Here is a 16,433-nt window from a genome sequence, read left to right on the forward strand (position 1 = left end):
CATGAACTCGTGTCACATCTTCCAATCATAGACTAGTTCGCGTATTGAATGGTACATACGGGATAGGTCGACTTGACTTGTTTGTTTAAAATTTCATCTTTCCTTCATAAGGTCAAATATTTCCAAGTAATCCCCCTCGCCAGATTTAGGGCGATTATCGTGATTGCTAGCAATATATACTTAAATATGAAATTGTAATTTGTTCACCGATTCACTGATGACACTTCCGATCTATACGGGGATGATGTTCGCTGTCTTCCTGTTACCTACTGTGCGGCGTCGTACCTTGCTCATACTATTTTCACAGGAACTAGCAGAACCTCTTGGTGACGGTAATCGTGCGCTGCCTGTATAACGAAGAGAAAGATCATGCAAATATAGTGCACAAAAGTCGGCTTTTGTAACAAAGCAACGACTGAAGTCACCGCTTGTCACTAGATAAAATACAAATACCGTACACGAACCGTACGTCCATAACAGGATCGCGCCACACCGATCGATAGAAGCAAGAAGTCATTCATTTAGGGGATCATCGAGAAAGCGGATGCTAGACGTGGCTCTATGAGAACTCGCTAGTGTCAAGCTCGCGTCCAAATTTCATAGACAGCATGTTCTCATAGAGCCACGTCTAGAGATGTCCTGTTGCCACGGCGCATTAGTTGGACGCACAGCAGGTGCATGTTTTGGGCTGACCGCCCTTTGCTCGTGTATAAAAGGGAGGCGGTAATATCTCAGTCCAATAACAAAAAACATCATCCACAGTCACTAAAGACCCATCCTCGAGCGCTACAATGAAGTTCATCTCACTCACCACTATGATTGTGTCTGCCGCAGTATTGGTGGGCATCGTTAAAGCAGACTCGGACACCAACCCCAACGGGGGGCCATGTGCCCAGAACAGTAAATATTCAGCACATATTTTCAAGTTGATCTGACCGCATACTTACGGGTGTTTGCAGGCAAGTATGAGTGTGGACGACTCGCGGGTTATAACGGGAACATGCCATTTTTGTTCTACTGCAATATAAACAACATTGTCGAGGTCGTTCAAATGTGCCATTGTATCCAGTGCTGTTCTGTCATCCACGGAGGTGTAGGCAACAGCGGGTCTGTGACTTGCACATAAGAGGAAAGAAAGGGTGAGCCCGCTTCTTGCTTGCCGTGCCAATGATGTCAGTGATACATTAACGTGACAGCTATCTCTGTAACTGGAATTGGCTGGTGCTGGGGAATAGCTTTATTTTCACCAGAATGAGTCCTTTGGGATCGTAGACCCTATGTTGGATATGTCTCGTCATATGCTTTCCTTCGTATATGTTTTTTGGGCGGTGTGGCACTATGAATCTGTGTATTCGAACACGTATTCCCTGCGCCGTCTGGCAGGACGACGCAAGTAAGCACAAAATGAAGACTGCAACAAGAAGGTTAGTAGATGAGGTGGGCCTGCGGTTGTTTTGGGTCGATAGTGGCGGGCTCGACGTGTTTCTGGTCCAGGTTGCTTGTTTCTACTAGTTCTTCTGTGGTGCTGTTGTAGTAGGGGGAATAACTTCAGGTTAGGTTGGGAGTTCGGGGTACAGAAACATCTCGTATAAATCTATATTAAAAAAACAAAAAAAGCATTGCAATTGCTGAGGCTCCAGTGAAAATTCCCTTAAATTCATTGTACATACAACATTTAATTCACGCAATAACTACTCGTACATTTTACAGGTCTTCAGCTTTCAGTCCTGATCATGAGCAGATCTTCGAAATGTCATCAAATAACTATATCCGCCTTATTCAAAATACCTTCTTCGATTGCTTTTATTTCTATATTTTCAATGCATCAGCAACGCTCTATATACCACACGGAATGAACTCACGCATGGCCAAACAGAGACTGTGGAAGCGCGATAGAGCCAAATCACCTGTTCATCAAAATGAAACTGACGCGCCCATAACAAGAACGATGCAAAATACCATTTGCGAACCACAGACCATCATGCCCGCAATACCTCCACATTCCCACAGTTTGCCCTTCATCGTCTAGACCCCAGACCCTGGGGATTTTTGATGCGACTTCATCTCCACAGACCTCGCGCATGAAATCACGGTGATCGCCGTAACTGTAAGCAATTATGAGTCCTGCTCGTCAAAGTGAAATATTACCATGCCCCGTAACAAATACTATTATGTCCGCCTGTAGCTCAGTGCCATCAACAAATCGAAGGCCGTTTTCCGTGAAGGACTCGATTGCGGAACCGTTCTTGATTTTAATATCCCCGTTGATAATAGATTTACTTGCTCCGGTATCTGGAAGCTATTGAAAGACGTCTTCGTTGTGCATTAGAGGTACACCCACCGACGTAGTAGCCACCACTGCGCTCCAGGTAAAGGGACAAAATACCTGCTCCATGTATGCCAAGATTGGTCTTAAAACCAATCTTAGCCAATCCATCTAGAATGGCCCTTCGATTGTGATTAATGCACCTGGAAGTGAGCTTCGAATCGTCTGACATACTTGTCTGTGGTCTCAGCAACCATAGGAACCATACGTTGATGCAGCCGCCTAACAACTGCCCAAAGTAGCGAGGTACTGTAAATATCAGCCAGCTCAGTGGGGAAGTCCTCATTATAGAGAGAGAGCTAGGCAAGGAAAGTTAAGCCAAGCTACCAACAACGACGGAAACAATTACCGCCTAGCACTGCTTCCGCTGACTTTGTTGAGATCACGAATGTGGACGATCGTTGATACCTAGTATTCCATAAGATATGAAAATGACATAACCTGAACCAAAGAACGCACATTGTGATGTCGACGCCGTGACTGCAGAAATCTTGAGCAACGTCATGTGCTGATGAAATATTTAGACCTCGTTCGATATGAAAAGATATGACAGACCAACCAGAATCGCAACAGCCGACTATGAGTGCTTTTTACCGATATGATCAGCCGCGGATTTGAACTCTGACGAATGCATGGCAGATCCTTTGAAGCTTGCCTGCGTCCATGAGCCACGTTTAGATCACTGGTTCGAGCGTTACATGCCTTCCCAGGGATGTCGGGAACATTCAGGCGACCGCCAGATCCAGTGGCAAAAACGAGGTGCTTAACGGTCAGAACCCTAGTATCTTTACCACCGCGATTGACTTCGACAGACCAAGTTTTCGTGCTATCGTTCCAAGATGTCTTGGTGATCGTCGAGGCCGTCCAAACATCGAGATCAAGGAAACTTGCATATGCTTCCAACCAGTTTACCAGCTACAATAGCTGGAATTTTTTTCATTATGTGTGCAATATTGTACTTTTGCGGCTGGGGTGTAGACTGGCCAAGTTGACGGAAAGCTGTAAACCGGATTACAAAAGAGTTCTGACAAACTGTAAGTTTGTTAGTCAATTCCTTTCCGTAGAAGAGAAGGCACGAACAGATCGTAGTATGCAGACAAAGAGCCTTGTAACGGTTTCTCCACCATGAAACCGCCCTCGAGCCTTTAGCTATATTTGACCACCAAAATTGTGATGGGACGAACGCTATCTGCAACCCGAGGCAAGTTCTTATCAATGACAAGCGTGGGTCTTTGAGGTTCACACCGTCGCGGAAACGTTTAAACAAGAGCTGCATTGGTCTGCAATTACTAACTAGCGTGAAATTGGCTTATTGGAAGTTGGGGATGATGGAGAGTTTTCGGGCGAAGGCGCGTAGCGCTTTCCAGCCCCGAGGAAGGAAAACCTAGATTGACCAAGAGTTGAGCTGCAAGGGCGGGTGGGGTCGCCTCGTTGTGATAACTTCTAAGTAATTCTTCTCCTCAGGACCCGTCTTATGAGTGACTATGTTCTTTTGCACAAATTAAGCGAGGCTTTTCATCGAGCTCTTGGTTTCGATGAATTTTGGGCGCGGAGGGCGGAGAAAAACCAATTGAGCAGCGGGAGCTGTGCAAAGACGGACGATGATCGCGGCACGGAAACAAGAGGTTTGGTGCCGCGTCTCTTGTTCGCTCGACTCGGAAGACTTTACTCTAATCTTTCACTCCTGCCTCGTTACATAATACAGTTCCAATACATTGCTGTGCCAGGTCACGTTGATTCTTGGATAGGATCAACCCAAGAATGATTCAACCGCGTTAAGCATATTCAGCAAATTAGATTTCTTGATACTTTCAGAAGCTGCACATTGTGCAATGAAGTCAAGCCTCCAAAGCAATATACCATCTAATAGACCCAGAAACGATTACGGTATAGGTATCTGGAACACCAAAGTCCAAGATCAAAGCTCATTTAATCGCTCATATCAGACGGCGTTACCAACCCGCTCTCACATCCACTATCCTCATCTTCCAGCCCATCCAATGCAGCCCTCAAATCATCTACCAAATCCTCCACCTCCTCAATGCCACAGCTCAAGCGCACCAGCCCCTCAATGCCCAAAGCCTCGCGCTCCGCCGCCGGGATACTTGCATGCGTCATGCGTGCAGGTAATTCCGCAAGACTCTCCACACCACCCAAACTCTCAGCAAGCGTGAACAGGTTCAACTTCGGCAGAAGTGCCTCTGCACTTCTTGCACCACCACGTAGACGGAATGAGACCATCCCACCGTATGGTATACCGTGTGCAAGGCTCGATGGCGGTAGGTTGCTGATGAACTGCTCCGCATGTGGGCTGAGGGAGGTGCGTGCGAGGGCGTGTAGCGGGTGCGAGGCGAGACCGGGGTAAATGACGTGTTCAACGGCGGGGTGCGAAGTCAGGAAGGAGGCGATGCGCAATGCATTCAAACCATGGGCCTTCATCCGCACTGCGAGAGTTTTGGCACCGCGCTGGGCGAGCCAACTGTCAAAAGGACTCGGGACGGCACCATGGGCATTTTGGAGGAAGCGAAGCTTTTGGACGAGGCCTTCGTAGTCTCTGTCTGGTGTAGACAAGGAGGGAAGGATGGCAGCGCCCATCACGACATCAGAATGGCCATTGACATACTTGGTGAGGGAGTGAATGACGATGTCAGCGCCTTGTAGGAGTGGGGAGGCATAGAATGGGGAGAGGAATGTGTTGTCGACAAGAACGAGGGGTTTTGATGGAGCGCGGTGCGCGAGACCCACTATGCGCGGAATGTCAATTAGTCGGAGGGTGGGATTTGTTGGCGATTCGATCCAGATAAGCTAAAGTATTTGCGTCAGTAGCTGGCCAAATTTGAATAGTTAAAAACAAACCTTTGTGTTCTCCTTTATAGCACCTAGTATTTCATCATCTGTCGCGTTCTCCAAGTCTACAAACGTCGACTCGGTACCCATGGTTTCCTTCGCAACCCTCGTGAGGTACCTGAACGTACCGCCATAGACATCGTTCACACTTAGGACGTGTGCGTTTGGACCTAGAGACTGCAAGACAGTGGCTGTCGTGGCACTGCCCGAAGCAAACGCGATAGCGTGTCCTGCACCTGCCTCCAAGCCTACAAGCGTGCGCTCTAGTGCATCGCGATTTGGATTGCCAGAACGAGAATACTCATAACCCTATTCGCCACAGACACGTCATAAGTACGGCATGTGGAGTCAAACTGAAACACGAACCTTGTGTACGCCTACTTCATCTTGCTTGTATGTCGTGCTAAGAGATATGGGAGGGATGACAGCGCCAGTTGCAGGGTCTGGCTCTGACCCTACATGAATAGCTCGCGTAGAAAAGCCAAGCTCAGACGAGCGTTTCGAGTGACGCTTGACGCCTTTTGCATGGCCGTTGGTGTGGCCGTTGGTAGTGAATACGGAGATGGTCATGTTGCAGTGGGGTATCGATTAGATGGGATAAACCCGATGTGGGAGATAAAAATGCGAGGATGTAGAGAAATCTGAGATAGAGAAGAGTTTATATAATGCACGTACCGCCAGCATTTTAGAGAAATTTTTTACCTGCATTACATTTTGCTTTGGAATGATGCATGAATTGCGAGCTCGATGGCGTGCAAGCCGCTTACAAAGCGCTTGCAATTCTGGTGGTTACTTAGTAATTCATTCTACTAATCACATTAATCATATCCGCATATACCGCCAGCGCAGCACAATAGATAAGCGGGAGCATAAGCACCCCCTGTATAGCTAGGCTAGGTCCAACATAGGCTCTTGGAGGACACTACATTTGTTTTTTTACAAAACAGTACCTCTTGGCGCGCGAACGTGCGAGCTTATCAGCAGGAGAAGATATTCTGGGACATCCACGTCTTGTCACGTCTGTGGCACCGGCAGGCATCAAGAACTATCATAGATTTCGGTTTGTCTAGCGGTGCCAGTGCTAAGTATACATGACTCAGTGATTTTTCTCAAGGTGTCAATAATCCTAGGTCTACTACGGTTCGACGTTGACCCTTTGTTCCGTTGTACGTGGTGTTATCATGATTTCCCTCTTGATGCTTTCGATTCGGCCGATGAATCACAGACGAAGAAGGTGTGTTCTGATGGGTGCTAGCCCTTTTAAGGTTTGAATGGAGACGACGCAAAAGCAAAGTGCAATCTTATCTTTGACTCAAAGCCTGGGAGTATCACTTGTCGATATCGTCCAAATGGCTGACAGTTTCGTATAACCGTGACATGACATCAACTGTAGTTCTGAGAGACGTGGCATGTTCACAACAAAATGGAGCTGAAGAAAATCGACGATGCTTAGCTTGACCGAGCAAACAGCAATACCATGACCAACTCGACCTATCGTTGTGACGCAATCTTGACAAGGGCTCTAAGCGCCCATCTTCCCCGCAATACTATATGGTCCGCCTTGTCTCCACCCATTGTTTCATGTATGACTAACCGCGCGACCACTTCGCCCTGGAGTTCAGCGGTCATGTTTATTTTTTCCCAGATTGCAGTGCAAATGACTCACCAACTCCACCGAGTACGACTACAATCAGCCCTGCGGTCAGAACAAATGATCAAACTTTAACACCGCAGTAGTTCTCATCAAGTAACGATTCACGTTATCCGTTCTATTGCATTGTTCAAGCGATCATGTGTGGCATCGAGCTGAAGATAAAAAAGGCCATCAATTGCTCCAGAGCGTAGACTAGGCGATGCCATGCGTAACGGACAGTCTGAGCAGATGAGAAGGCGACATTGAAAGCTATGGTGTTTTAGTAGGCTTACAATTTGGAAAGGACACAGAAGAAATCATACCATTCCGCATGCCATCATTCCAGACGTTATATATCCATTCAAAGTCCCTGGTACGTCTTCCTGAGGCAACAGCTTCATCAAGGCATTTCTGAGAGACCTGGTTTTCTTGACAGGGGCTGCGGAGGAACGGACGCTGTAGGAGTGGCACAGAGATCGATCAGTCAGGGCAAAATACATCACATGTGTGAGGTCGAGGTCGAAGGCTCAAGTGTTTACAGGTATTGCAAAACCTATTGCCAACGATCCCGAAACATCCGACTCCGTTGCGTATGCCGAAACGCCTGCAGTAGCAAGGTAGAAGTTGCAGTAAAAATACCAAGCGGTCTCATTTAGCGGCAGCGGGGACTTCAAACTGGGTCAAATAAACGGGGGAGAGACTTTGATTCGAACATAATCGGGATTCCAGTGCTTGGGTAAAGTACCAGCATCGCTGCAAGGGTAATCCCGGTAAAACATGCCCCAAACGTGTTTCCGAGATCAACTTTTGAGAGGAGATTCTGCATTGAGGAAGACCGTCATTGCTGGCTGTGCAAATTCTGTTGGCAGTGACGTGGATTTACCATTCTGTTATAAATGATCCAGAATGAGATAGGTGCACTGTTATGGATAGCCCCGTGATGATGATGGTGTGAGTGCATTCTCAGGCTGTACTGTCACGGTTGAGGTCATAAGCAGTGTCCGCGGTGTCATCTATTAGGATGGAATCCCTGATCTGATTCGTGCACCATACAGAATGAACACCGAATGAGTCGGCACTCCTTCAAGCTGTAAGTTTGAACCTTGAGTCATCACGCCTCGTGAATAAAAGCTTGCCAGCCTCTTCGCTCGTCTTAACACTCCTGTTTTCTTGGCGAGTTGTTCTAAACGGGAGTAGTAGATTGCAATTGGATATAGCGGATGTATCGATACGATTGTCCAACTTTTGAAAGACCAAAAAGATGCCGTCACTGTTTCTAAGGTCTGACGACTCTGCACGCAGGAAGATTGTCCACGTACCAATCGCATCTGTAAATGCCGGATCATGCATCATGGTTAGAAGGGAGTCTGTGCTTGCTCATTACCTTATAATATGACGCTTACTATAAAAGTTACTCGCAGCTTCATCATTGTGGCTGAACATTGAACGATAAAGTTATGCCCAATTGTACATTGTACTCGCAAAACCAATAAACATGACCATACAATGAACAGTAAACAAAGTCCCTGTTGACGAAGTCAGCCCTTTCTTCTACATTCAGAACCTGGTATGAAGCCTACCTTCACCAGTCCGCTGTTCCCGCCAGCTGTTGTAGACGCGCCGCCCTTCGAAGATGAGATAACTTTAGAATACATATGTTTTTGTAAGTGTCATCTCTCGATTAGACACACAGTTAACACGTCACACTAATGAGATGTCGTCGACTGTGGCTAAGGTGTGTGAATTAGCCCTCTCCCATCAACCATGACACAACCACTAACCATGATACCCTGGATAGGTTGCGTGATACGCAGTACCTCATCCTTAGGGTCCCTCCGGGATTTGTGAAACTCTTCGTCTTGTGATCCACTAGTGTGGAGTTCCTGGTGATAGACGCCGTGGCGCTCATAAAATTGGGGAGGATCGACGATCGCGTTGGCCTGCATGTAGTATCGCGCGTTCAAGAATGCGATAAACGAGTTGACATATACTTGAAACGGTATATACCGCTGGTCAGCACGATGATCGATCATGGTAGAATGTGATGTTGATCTTACACTTAGTCACTAAAAATTGAAACCCGATGAAGATGAAGGTTGTCGGCAGCACAGCACACTGCAGGAAACCCTCAGAGACCTCGGATGTAGACGATACGATGGATATAGCCTCACTGTGATTATGATCAACATCGAACAAATACTGTCAAGGTATTAGTCAAAGTACTATGGGGTAGGCTGGAAGGAGGGATACCTTGTCAGACAGCCGGTACTGATGGTATAGCCCACAAGCTTTGTTATGAATGAATCGGTGCTGAGTAGTCTGTGTTAGTACATCAGATCCCGATAGGGAATGAACTGCTCCGTACCTAGAGAACCCAGTACGTGAAGTGGCAAGAAGATAGCATAGCGATGATGCGATGAGAATATCGATAAAAGTGGCCGTTCCCAAAGACAGATATGTCATCCACTCGATGCTAACCAAATCCTTGAAGAATTTGACCTTATATCTACTCGCAATTAGCACCTCCTGACGTAAGGGAGCTGCCTGACTCACTGCGCCCACGCAAGGGCTGTCATTAGGTCAAATGATGAGCCAATCACGAGAACATCGTTGAAATCTCACTGATAGCAATGCCTGAGGATAAGTTCAGAATTGCATGAAGAAAATTTACAGGAAAGAGACACGCCTGAACCTAGGGCCACGATTATGCCCTAACGGTGAATTAACATAATGAAATACAATCGAACCCGATTGCAAACCCACCAATGCTATGACCGGGAAAATTCTTGATCGACCCTTGCTTACTGGGTTCATTTAGTAAACCCGACAAACTCATGATAGTAGGGGAATAATCACCTTTCCATATACGATGAACATACAAACTGTCAACCAAGACATGACTTGAATGTTGCAGTAACAGTCATTAAACTTACAGGTGTACCATAGGAACGATGAGAATCTGTGCAGTGTATTGTTGGGTGGATCACAAAGAACAGAAACACAACTTACGTTGATTACTAACTGAAGCTGTTACGGCCCATTAGAGGTTGCACAGAGGGCGATTATAGAAACTCACTTTGAGACTCCATACAATTTCCGTGAGCACACCAAAGTTCGCATAGTTTGTCACCAAATAATAATAGACACCATGGATTGTCAGGGCCAGGTGCAGAGCATCGAGTATCCTACAAATTTGGGAAGCAATCTCTTCGCGATCAATGATTGCAACTCGAAAGGACACCTACCAAAGCCAGGCAACCTGCCAGAACGTGACATCAAGACCAGAATCAACAACAAGGCAGTATGGACGTACAACCAACTTGAAAAATGTTATCCCCGCGCTTCTATGCGCCTGCAAGTAGATGAAAGCTTGAACATTGGTTAGACCAAAGAGACTGTTCCATGGGGTATGTTACGACGAAAGGTCACAGGAAGCGCTCAGCTTTTGACTGCATAATGGACAAATAGTTTACTAACACTGATGCCAGGATAACCCCAATAAAAAGTGCCCCGAACGTGTTTCCCAGGTCAAGTTGTGGAATAGGATCTTGCGCCGAGGAAGACATTGTTGCTAACTGAACGGGTCGACCAGTTCACCGTATTAAATGACTGCACTGCCATTTGTTCTGTGAGAGAATCATGCCTTCCACGCTGAGCGCTGATGGTAGAAGCATGAACGAAGGAGACTTATAATTAGTACGTATGACGGTCATATGTGTCCTCTGGACCCGAGGAGTGGCGGACTTGCCCGTTGACAACGTTGAACATGCAAGTCAAAACATTCAATACTCAGTGCTGATCTTCTGTGAGGAATCAGGATGGCCCACGCACGAAGGCCAAATAGTTATAATACCTGTACTGAATCTGATCTCTAGTTTAGGCGTGCGTGGATACCACAAGGCGGCGCTGCAGGTTCATATCACCATTCATTTCGGCATGCGACAGCCTCATGCGCGCAACGAACCTGTTGCGATCACATCTCAACGGACCTCGCCGAGTAGCATGAACTATCACCCTATCTCTCAGCATCTCCTCCTATATCAAGTACAATGTCAACACCATTACGGTATCGCATCAAATAATGGCTACCACTTAACTCTACGAAGAGTCATTGCACAACTTGGGTACCTTCACAGACTCATTGTAAGTATTCCAGTTGAATTCTAGAACTTGAGGCGCCCTGAAAGCTTCAATTAGAAATACCTGATCTTTTGAAGACTACTTCGTACTCCCGAGATGCTCAAACGCTCTCCCAGGCTTAGTGTTTGTGGCAGCCCCGTGTAGCCCCGTGACTTAGCCCTGTTCGCAGCTATTCATTTTCCTCGAAACAAGCAGTGCGTGAGGCACTTTCGGTTAGCTTTAAGATGGACATCTCAATTCTGACTCCTCTCAAGCTTCATCTCCTGCAAGTTTATCGCCAAAGATCATCAATGAACGACACGCATGTGGCTTCGTGTTCAGGCCTGCAGGGTCCAAGTTGGATGTTTGGCTTCGCTAAGCCGGATACCACCGCAACCACTGAAGCTGAGCGGAAGAGCACGGATTAACGTACAGGATCAGGGGCGCGGCTTAGGACAGTCCGGATCATACGGCGTGCAAGTCTCAGACAGAAAGTTGATGTTTCACAGCCAGCAATCGAGGTACTTCCATAAATATGGCGGGCAGGGAGTGATGATTTACTACGAACCCATAAGTTATTTGTGAACGCTACTCGCGAGGAAAGACACAGATAATAATGCATGCCTACTGGAAGTTCATCACACCAACGAGAAAGACTGCATTTGCATCGTCCCCGTCGCTGGCAACTATGGATAAATCACGCAATCAGCCCTCTTGCATCAACAATAATACAATTACCAACCACGACAGCCTGAATAGGTCGAGCAGTATGGAGCACTACATCGTCACATCCGCAATGTTTGTAGCTTCTCGTCTTGCGATGTCTTAATGCACAGCTCGGGGTGGAAAACATCATGGCCAGCACGAAATTTGGAAGAACGCACACTATCTCCATATTACATACAAGACCAGCCCGCCGGTGACGGTTAACTCGAACATGGAATATGATTTAGAAATACTCAATGGTCTAGAATTTGCAAGTCGAGTCACCGAAACAGTCTTTTGTTCACAAGCGTGATCAGGCTCCTGGCTGTGACGAAGTTTTCTTTTCCAGGAAGGAGGAAGTAAACATCGTCGTCCTGCTCGCCCTCGTCAAGTGAACGGTCCTTGAACTCCAAGTTGGAGGCTGAGAGTTCGATAATCTCAGAAAATGCGGGATTTGATCGGTCTGCGTGAGGCCCTCTATACAAACTAGATGTAGACTTGCGTCCTGTCGATGTGTTGCTCGGATTCAGAAAGTGGCGGCTCCGAGTCAGTGAAAACACTCACCACAAAAGATGGGCAGATACCACCGTACGGGAGAAAATGGCAGGCTGCAGTAAATGCCAGGTGATCGTGTTTTCTCACGATGAACTCTGCTGGACTGCGACGACCTTCTCAAAATGCGGGAAGACACAGTGATACTATGTAGATTGCGGTGGCATATGGCAGAAGCAACACAATAGTTATGGGTACATTCTACGAGCTTGCAGAATGGTCCTGCAGTATGTACAATCGTTAATGCAATACTGTATCCATTCGACCTTAGGTTCGTCACAGCGTCGCCAACACCTCGAACTGAACCTATGTCGTGTGACAGTCACAGGCATCTGGCGAGGACGAACCTAAAAGTGTGACATCTGGATCTCTCGTATTTTTCTGCGAAATAAAACAAATTCTAACTAGTGTGCGTCATATTCTCCGTATTGCGTGTTTGCAATGCGCCGTCGCTTTCCTCTGCTGGCCTCCTCAATACCCTCCAGATTGGTGAAGTCGAGAAGAGCCGAGATGGGGAGGTGCGGAGCTGGAATAAATGAATCATAGCATTGAGGAAATACAAGCAGATGTGCGTAATGCTGTTGCGAGTCGAGAGAAAGATCAATAGCGCTATCCTGGATGAAAGAATTCATGGGTGGCTGTAGTGCTGCCGCAGTCCGGTTCCGAACCTCGGTTCGAACCTGAACCTTTCCGAACCGGACGCATGGTCCGGTCCAAGGTTCGGCCAAGACTCAGAACCGAACCTTTCTAGAAGTTCGGGGTTCGGGCTGGTAGTGAATAGGTTCGAACGGGTTCGAACCTCTCAATTTTTGTCGGCTTTACACTTTTTTAAGAATATGTAAGTATTTACTACGTGTCATATATGCAAAGGCATGTGTCTGGAACCACAGGTTTGGGCCATCGGGTGAAATTGACGCGGTCTTGTTGCGCCTGCCGTGGTCGTCACGGTGACGCGCTGTGACACAGGACTGCACCGTCACATTCTTGCTTGCCAGAGTCAGATCTCCGCTGTGTCGAAGCACCACACCTCAGCACACCTCCCACGCAAGAAAGTTATTCGTCCTCGGCTACCTGAGTCAGCTGAAGGCATGGCACAAAGAAGAACATGCTCTCTATAACGGGCAGTTGGACACGGTGCGAACACAAATGGTTAGGAACAATGTTTGGCGCCGGTTCTGAAACGGTGAGCTCTTACATTGCATCGTGTCTTAAGTTGACAACTGTTGTAGACTGTGTTCGCAATCTCACACAGATGCGCAGGCTCGCGTACAAGAGGAACTCGATCATGTCGTGGGGCGTACGCGGTGTAGGTTATGCCTTTTCTTTGTGCATCAACTGACTCAAATAACTCTTGATCAGTGCCGACATTTGCTGATCAGGAAATGCTGCCGCAAGTTACCATGTTCATCCTCGAGAGTCTCAGGTAGAGACCTGTCACTATTGGAGGTACGTCTTATTTCAGTTGTGATGATGCGATAGTGGACGACCACCTTTCACTACAGGCTTTGCACATCGCGTGACGAAGGACATTGAAGGACATCATCTGGAACAACTACCTCATTCCTGCAAGTGCGACGAAGACTGCAACCCGTGACTCGCACACTGGCAGGTCCGATTAATTCGCGTAGGTGTTCAATCCATGTCTGTATAAGTATAAGTCAGTGTAAGCATGCACTCTATAATGGATATTTGGTACATTGCGCATGTAGACTCGACTCTGGATGGGGGACTGATATGTTCCTTGTCGGGCACTCTTCATCAACACGGCTCTTATTCTGTGGGCTTGGACTCCCGGTCAACATGTCACGAATCAGTCTGTCTTCATCAACACGGCTCTTATTCTGTGGGCTTGGACTCCCGGTCAACATGTCACGAATCAGTCTGTCTTCATCAACACGGCTCTTATTCTGTGGGCTTGGACTCCCGGTCAACATGTCGTGAATCGGTCTGTCTTCATTAACACGACTCTTATTCTGTGCTTTCCACCTTTCGGAGAATCCTGCAGCGAAGATTGACATGCTTGCATTCTCAGACACTGCAAACATACATGCTATTCCGTTTGAGATATGTTTTACGAGGGAACTATGCGCACCAGGCAAATAAAATGTATTTATTTTAGAAACTTGAATTCAATCTTTGTACAAAGGAGTTCTCCTTGCGTTATAGAGTCTTTTCGTTATCTGTCCGACTCAAATTACATGAAAATTCATAGTCTCAAGCCTATACAACCAAACAGATGGTCCAAGCTTAGTCGAACCTGGTTCGAACGCGAACCGGACCTCCCGAACGCGTTCAGTGACGTTCGGTCCAGGGTTCGACCAAATGGCTGAACCGAACCATAGGTTTGGTTTGGCGTTCGGAAAATTTGCCCCAAGAACTGGACCGAACCGGACTTCGGCAACACTAGGTGGCTGAGACGGGGACAGTCAGAACAGACAAATAAACTTACTACATTATATCAATGAACCCTTGTGTTCAATATCCCGCCGAGGCACTACAGAAAGCTAGAAAGAAGTCAGGTATGGACATGTAGCAATCCCCATCGTCAACTGAGGATCAACTGAGGATCAATCCGACTCGGAGTCTCCGAGTCCTTCAGCGACGCAGCGCACACGTCGGAGAACCTATCTTTAAGTTCGTCACAGGTCACAGCGATGAACGAACATGCGAACCTACCATTATGTCATGTCACACCACAACCCCCACGAACCTGAGGTCGAATGGATACAGTAGTGCGCAATCCGAGTAGAGTGCATAACTCGCGAATACTAGTATGGAAACAATGCAGGTACCTGCGATAGCAAGAGAATGCGAGCGAAAGCAGACGTGAGTCACAGCAACAACAAACAAGAAAATAAGAACGAGGGCAGATGAATTGTAGCATTTAAATGCTAGGACCACTGGCTGCGAAATCTGTCACGCACGATGGACTCGACTCCAGTAAACTCAGCAACAATCTGCTTGACTTGGTATAGAAAACTCGTCGGTGTTGAAACTGGAGTGCCGAGTATAGTTACTATAGTACATAACACGGGGAAGAGAATCGGAAACAACTGCACTGCTCAGGAGTTAGAGCTGGCGTGCTTGGTATCGTACACGACATGAGCACATAGCATGAGGAAAGACGCATCGAAAAACAGGAAGTTTGGCCCGAACATCATCTACTTCTTTTCTATCAAGTCCTTTGCTGCAGGTTGTTCATAAACTTCGACCTCGAGGTTCACAACGAGGCGAGGGACGTACACAAGCGATTATCAAGGATGAACTCAAGAACCTTCTTTCCCAGTTCCTCTCCGTGGTAGCCTTGACGACAAATCTCTTTCACTACTTTCTCTACTACGGCAACCATAGGATATTTCAGGTAGTAGCTCACAGCAGACTTGACGAGCTCCGAGCCATCCAACTTCTTGTCTGGGAGAAATGCAGAGTACTCGAGGACGATAATGGTAGCTGCTTCCTGTCATTAAGAATACAACCGTTCATGTGGCGAGAAACTAACCAATGCCAGTCTGAATCATTCTGTTCGCAGCAGAACTGAACAGTGAACCCTTCACAGCCTGTTTCACACTCGTATAGTGCTGGGAATCAATGCAGAGGGAAGCCAACCTACCAAGGGCCGAAGGGTTTGGACAATATCATCTCGGTGGATTTTTGCCTAGTCATAGGTTGAAAGTATGGGTATCGGAATCAACTCCACAGAGGAAAGTACTTGCCCCCTGCGGGAAAGGGATGTCAGAATTATGACGTGGAAAATTGGCATTTGATTAATAACAGAGACGCACATTCTATTTGGTCGACGTAACGGTCGTGAATAATCAACCACCAGATTATAGACAATGACTGCTGTGCTCAGGTAACTTACAAACTGTCAGGGGTTGGAACTAGATGAGCATCACTATATACTGGCGAATACCATTCATGGACGTACGAGCTAGATGAGATTGTTTGTCAGTGGAGTAACATGATGTCAGACAGAATATGATCAACATACATTCTACGAACACGTGAAAGAACGCAAGAGATTATCTGGCTAGAATGATTGACGATTGAAATAGACTTACATCCTACAGATCGACAGAGGGAGTCAAAATGAATGAGAGATTCAACGCTTCGCATTATGAAGGTCAAACGACTCACATTCTGCATAGGACACAAAAATATGCAAGATAAATGAGCATGGAAAATAAGTTATCAAAGATGGATACTCAACGAACTAAGCATTATGTGAGTAATGATGATTCGGCTCATCTG

General features: G+C 46.8%; 7 protein-coding genes across 7 annotated transcripts; 2 read left to right on the plus strand and 5 right to left on the minus strand.

The window, feature by feature from the left end:
• The first annotated feature begins 655 nt into the window (after nucleotides 1–655).
• HD556DRAFT_1358675 (uncharacterized protein) lies at nucleotides 656–1,360 on the plus strand. The gene is made up of 3 exons (XM_041302550.1): nucleotides 656–900; nucleotides 960–1,139; nucleotides 1,197–1,360. Exons 1-2 carry the CDS (start codon nucleotides 792–794, stop codon nucleotides 1,124–1,126), a joined length of 276 nt encoding a protein of 91 aa, XP_041162400.1. The 5' UTR covers nucleotides 656–791; the 3' UTR covers nucleotides 1,127–1,139; nucleotides 1,197–1,360.
• Nucleotides 1,361–1,752: 392 nt separating this feature from the next.
• On the minus strand, nucleotides 1,753–3,175 carry HD556DRAFT_1358684 (uncharacterized protein; the record flags this gene model as incomplete). The annotated part of the gene is made up of 9 exons (XM_041302551.1): nucleotides 1,753–1,809; nucleotides 1,863–2,124; nucleotides 2,149–2,245; nucleotides 2,346–2,448; nucleotides 2,501–2,625; nucleotides 2,686–2,733; nucleotides 2,786–2,834; nucleotides 2,886–2,981; nucleotides 3,029–3,175. Coding segments are annotated over 5 exons (594 nt in total), but the record flags the coding sequence as incomplete, so codon positions are not given.
• A 989-nt stretch (nucleotides 3,176–4,164) lies between these two features.
• Nucleotides 4,165–5,959, minus strand: HD556DRAFT_1518785 (Cys/Met metabolism PLP-dependent enzyme-domain-containing protein; the record flags this gene model as incomplete). The annotated part of the gene is made up of 4 exons (XM_041309118.1): nucleotides 5,540–5,959; nucleotides 5,183–5,482; nucleotides 4,297–5,131; nucleotides 4,165–4,223 (listed from the first exon to the last, which is right to left on the minus strand). Exons 1-4 carry the CDS (start codon nucleotides 5,741–5,743, stop codon nucleotides 4,165–4,167), a joined length of 1,398 nt encoding a protein of 465 aa, XP_041162402.1. The 5' UTR covers nucleotides 5,744–5,959.
• Nucleotides 5,960–7,727: 1,768 nt separating this feature from the next.
• On the minus strand, nucleotides 7,728–8,658 carry HD556DRAFT_275496 (uncharacterized protein). The gene is made up of 4 exons (XM_041310105.1): nucleotides 8,588–8,658; nucleotides 8,387–8,536; nucleotides 8,210–8,332; nucleotides 7,728–8,134 (listed from the first exon to the last, which is right to left on the minus strand). Exons 2-4 carry the CDS (start codon nucleotides 8,459–8,461, stop codon nucleotides 7,823–7,825), a joined length of 510 nt encoding a protein of 169 aa, XP_041162403.1. The 5' UTR covers nucleotides 8,462–8,536; nucleotides 8,588–8,658; the 3' UTR covers nucleotides 7,728–7,822.
• Nucleotides 8,420–10,532, minus strand: HD556DRAFT_275332 (uncharacterized protein). The gene is made up of 14 exons (XM_041310104.1): nucleotides 10,284–10,532; nucleotides 10,120–10,201; nucleotides 10,052–10,065; nucleotides 9,883–9,991; nucleotides 9,816–9,827; nucleotides 9,740–9,765; nucleotides 9,663–9,688; nucleotides 9,429–9,440; nucleotides 9,360–9,375; nucleotides 9,172–9,312; nucleotides 9,057–9,116; nucleotides 8,978–9,005; nucleotides 8,864–8,921; nucleotides 8,420–8,796 (listed from the first exon to the last, which is right to left on the minus strand). Exons 1-14 carry the CDS (start codon nucleotides 10,370–10,372, stop codon nucleotides 8,537–8,539), a joined length of 933 nt encoding a protein of 310 aa, XP_041162404.1. The 5' UTR covers nucleotides 10,373–10,532; the 3' UTR covers nucleotides 8,420–8,536.
• A 1,017-nt stretch (nucleotides 10,533–11,549) lies between these two features.
• HD556DRAFT_1306812 (uncharacterized protein) lies at nucleotides 11,550–12,814 on the minus strand (the record flags this gene model as incomplete). The annotated part of the gene is made up of 10 exons (XM_041299962.1): nucleotides 11,550–11,611; nucleotides 11,664–11,749; nucleotides 11,830–11,892; nucleotides 11,916–12,135; nucleotides 12,195–12,238; nucleotides 12,273–12,328; nucleotides 12,418–12,488; nucleotides 12,530–12,563; nucleotides 12,661–12,708; nucleotides 12,743–12,814. The coding sequence occupies 10 exons, from the start codon at nucleotides 12,812–12,814 to the stop codon at nucleotides 11,550–11,552; spliced, it is 756 nt and encodes a 251-aa protein (XP_041162405.1).
• Nucleotides 12,815–13,335: 521 nt separating this feature from the next.
• HD556DRAFT_1466777 (cytochrome P450) lies at nucleotides 13,336–13,713 on the plus strand (the record flags this gene model as incomplete). Its single annotated transcript, XM_041308371.1, is given in 4 exon segments — nucleotides 13,336–13,394; nucleotides 13,412–13,488; nucleotides 13,542–13,605; nucleotides 13,662–13,713. Coding segments are annotated over 4 exon segments (252 nt in total), but the record flags the coding sequence as incomplete, so codon positions are not given.
• Nucleotides 13,714–16,433: the final 2,720 nt, after the last annotated feature.

The sequence above is a fragment of the Suillus plorans genome (assembly GCF_016647745.1).
Source record: "Suillus plorans strain S12 chromosome Unknown HD556scaffold_17, whole genome shotgun sequence".
NCBI classification, from domain to species: Eukaryota; Fungi; Basidiomycota; class Agaricomycetes; order Boletales; family Suillaceae; genus Suillus; species Suillus plorans.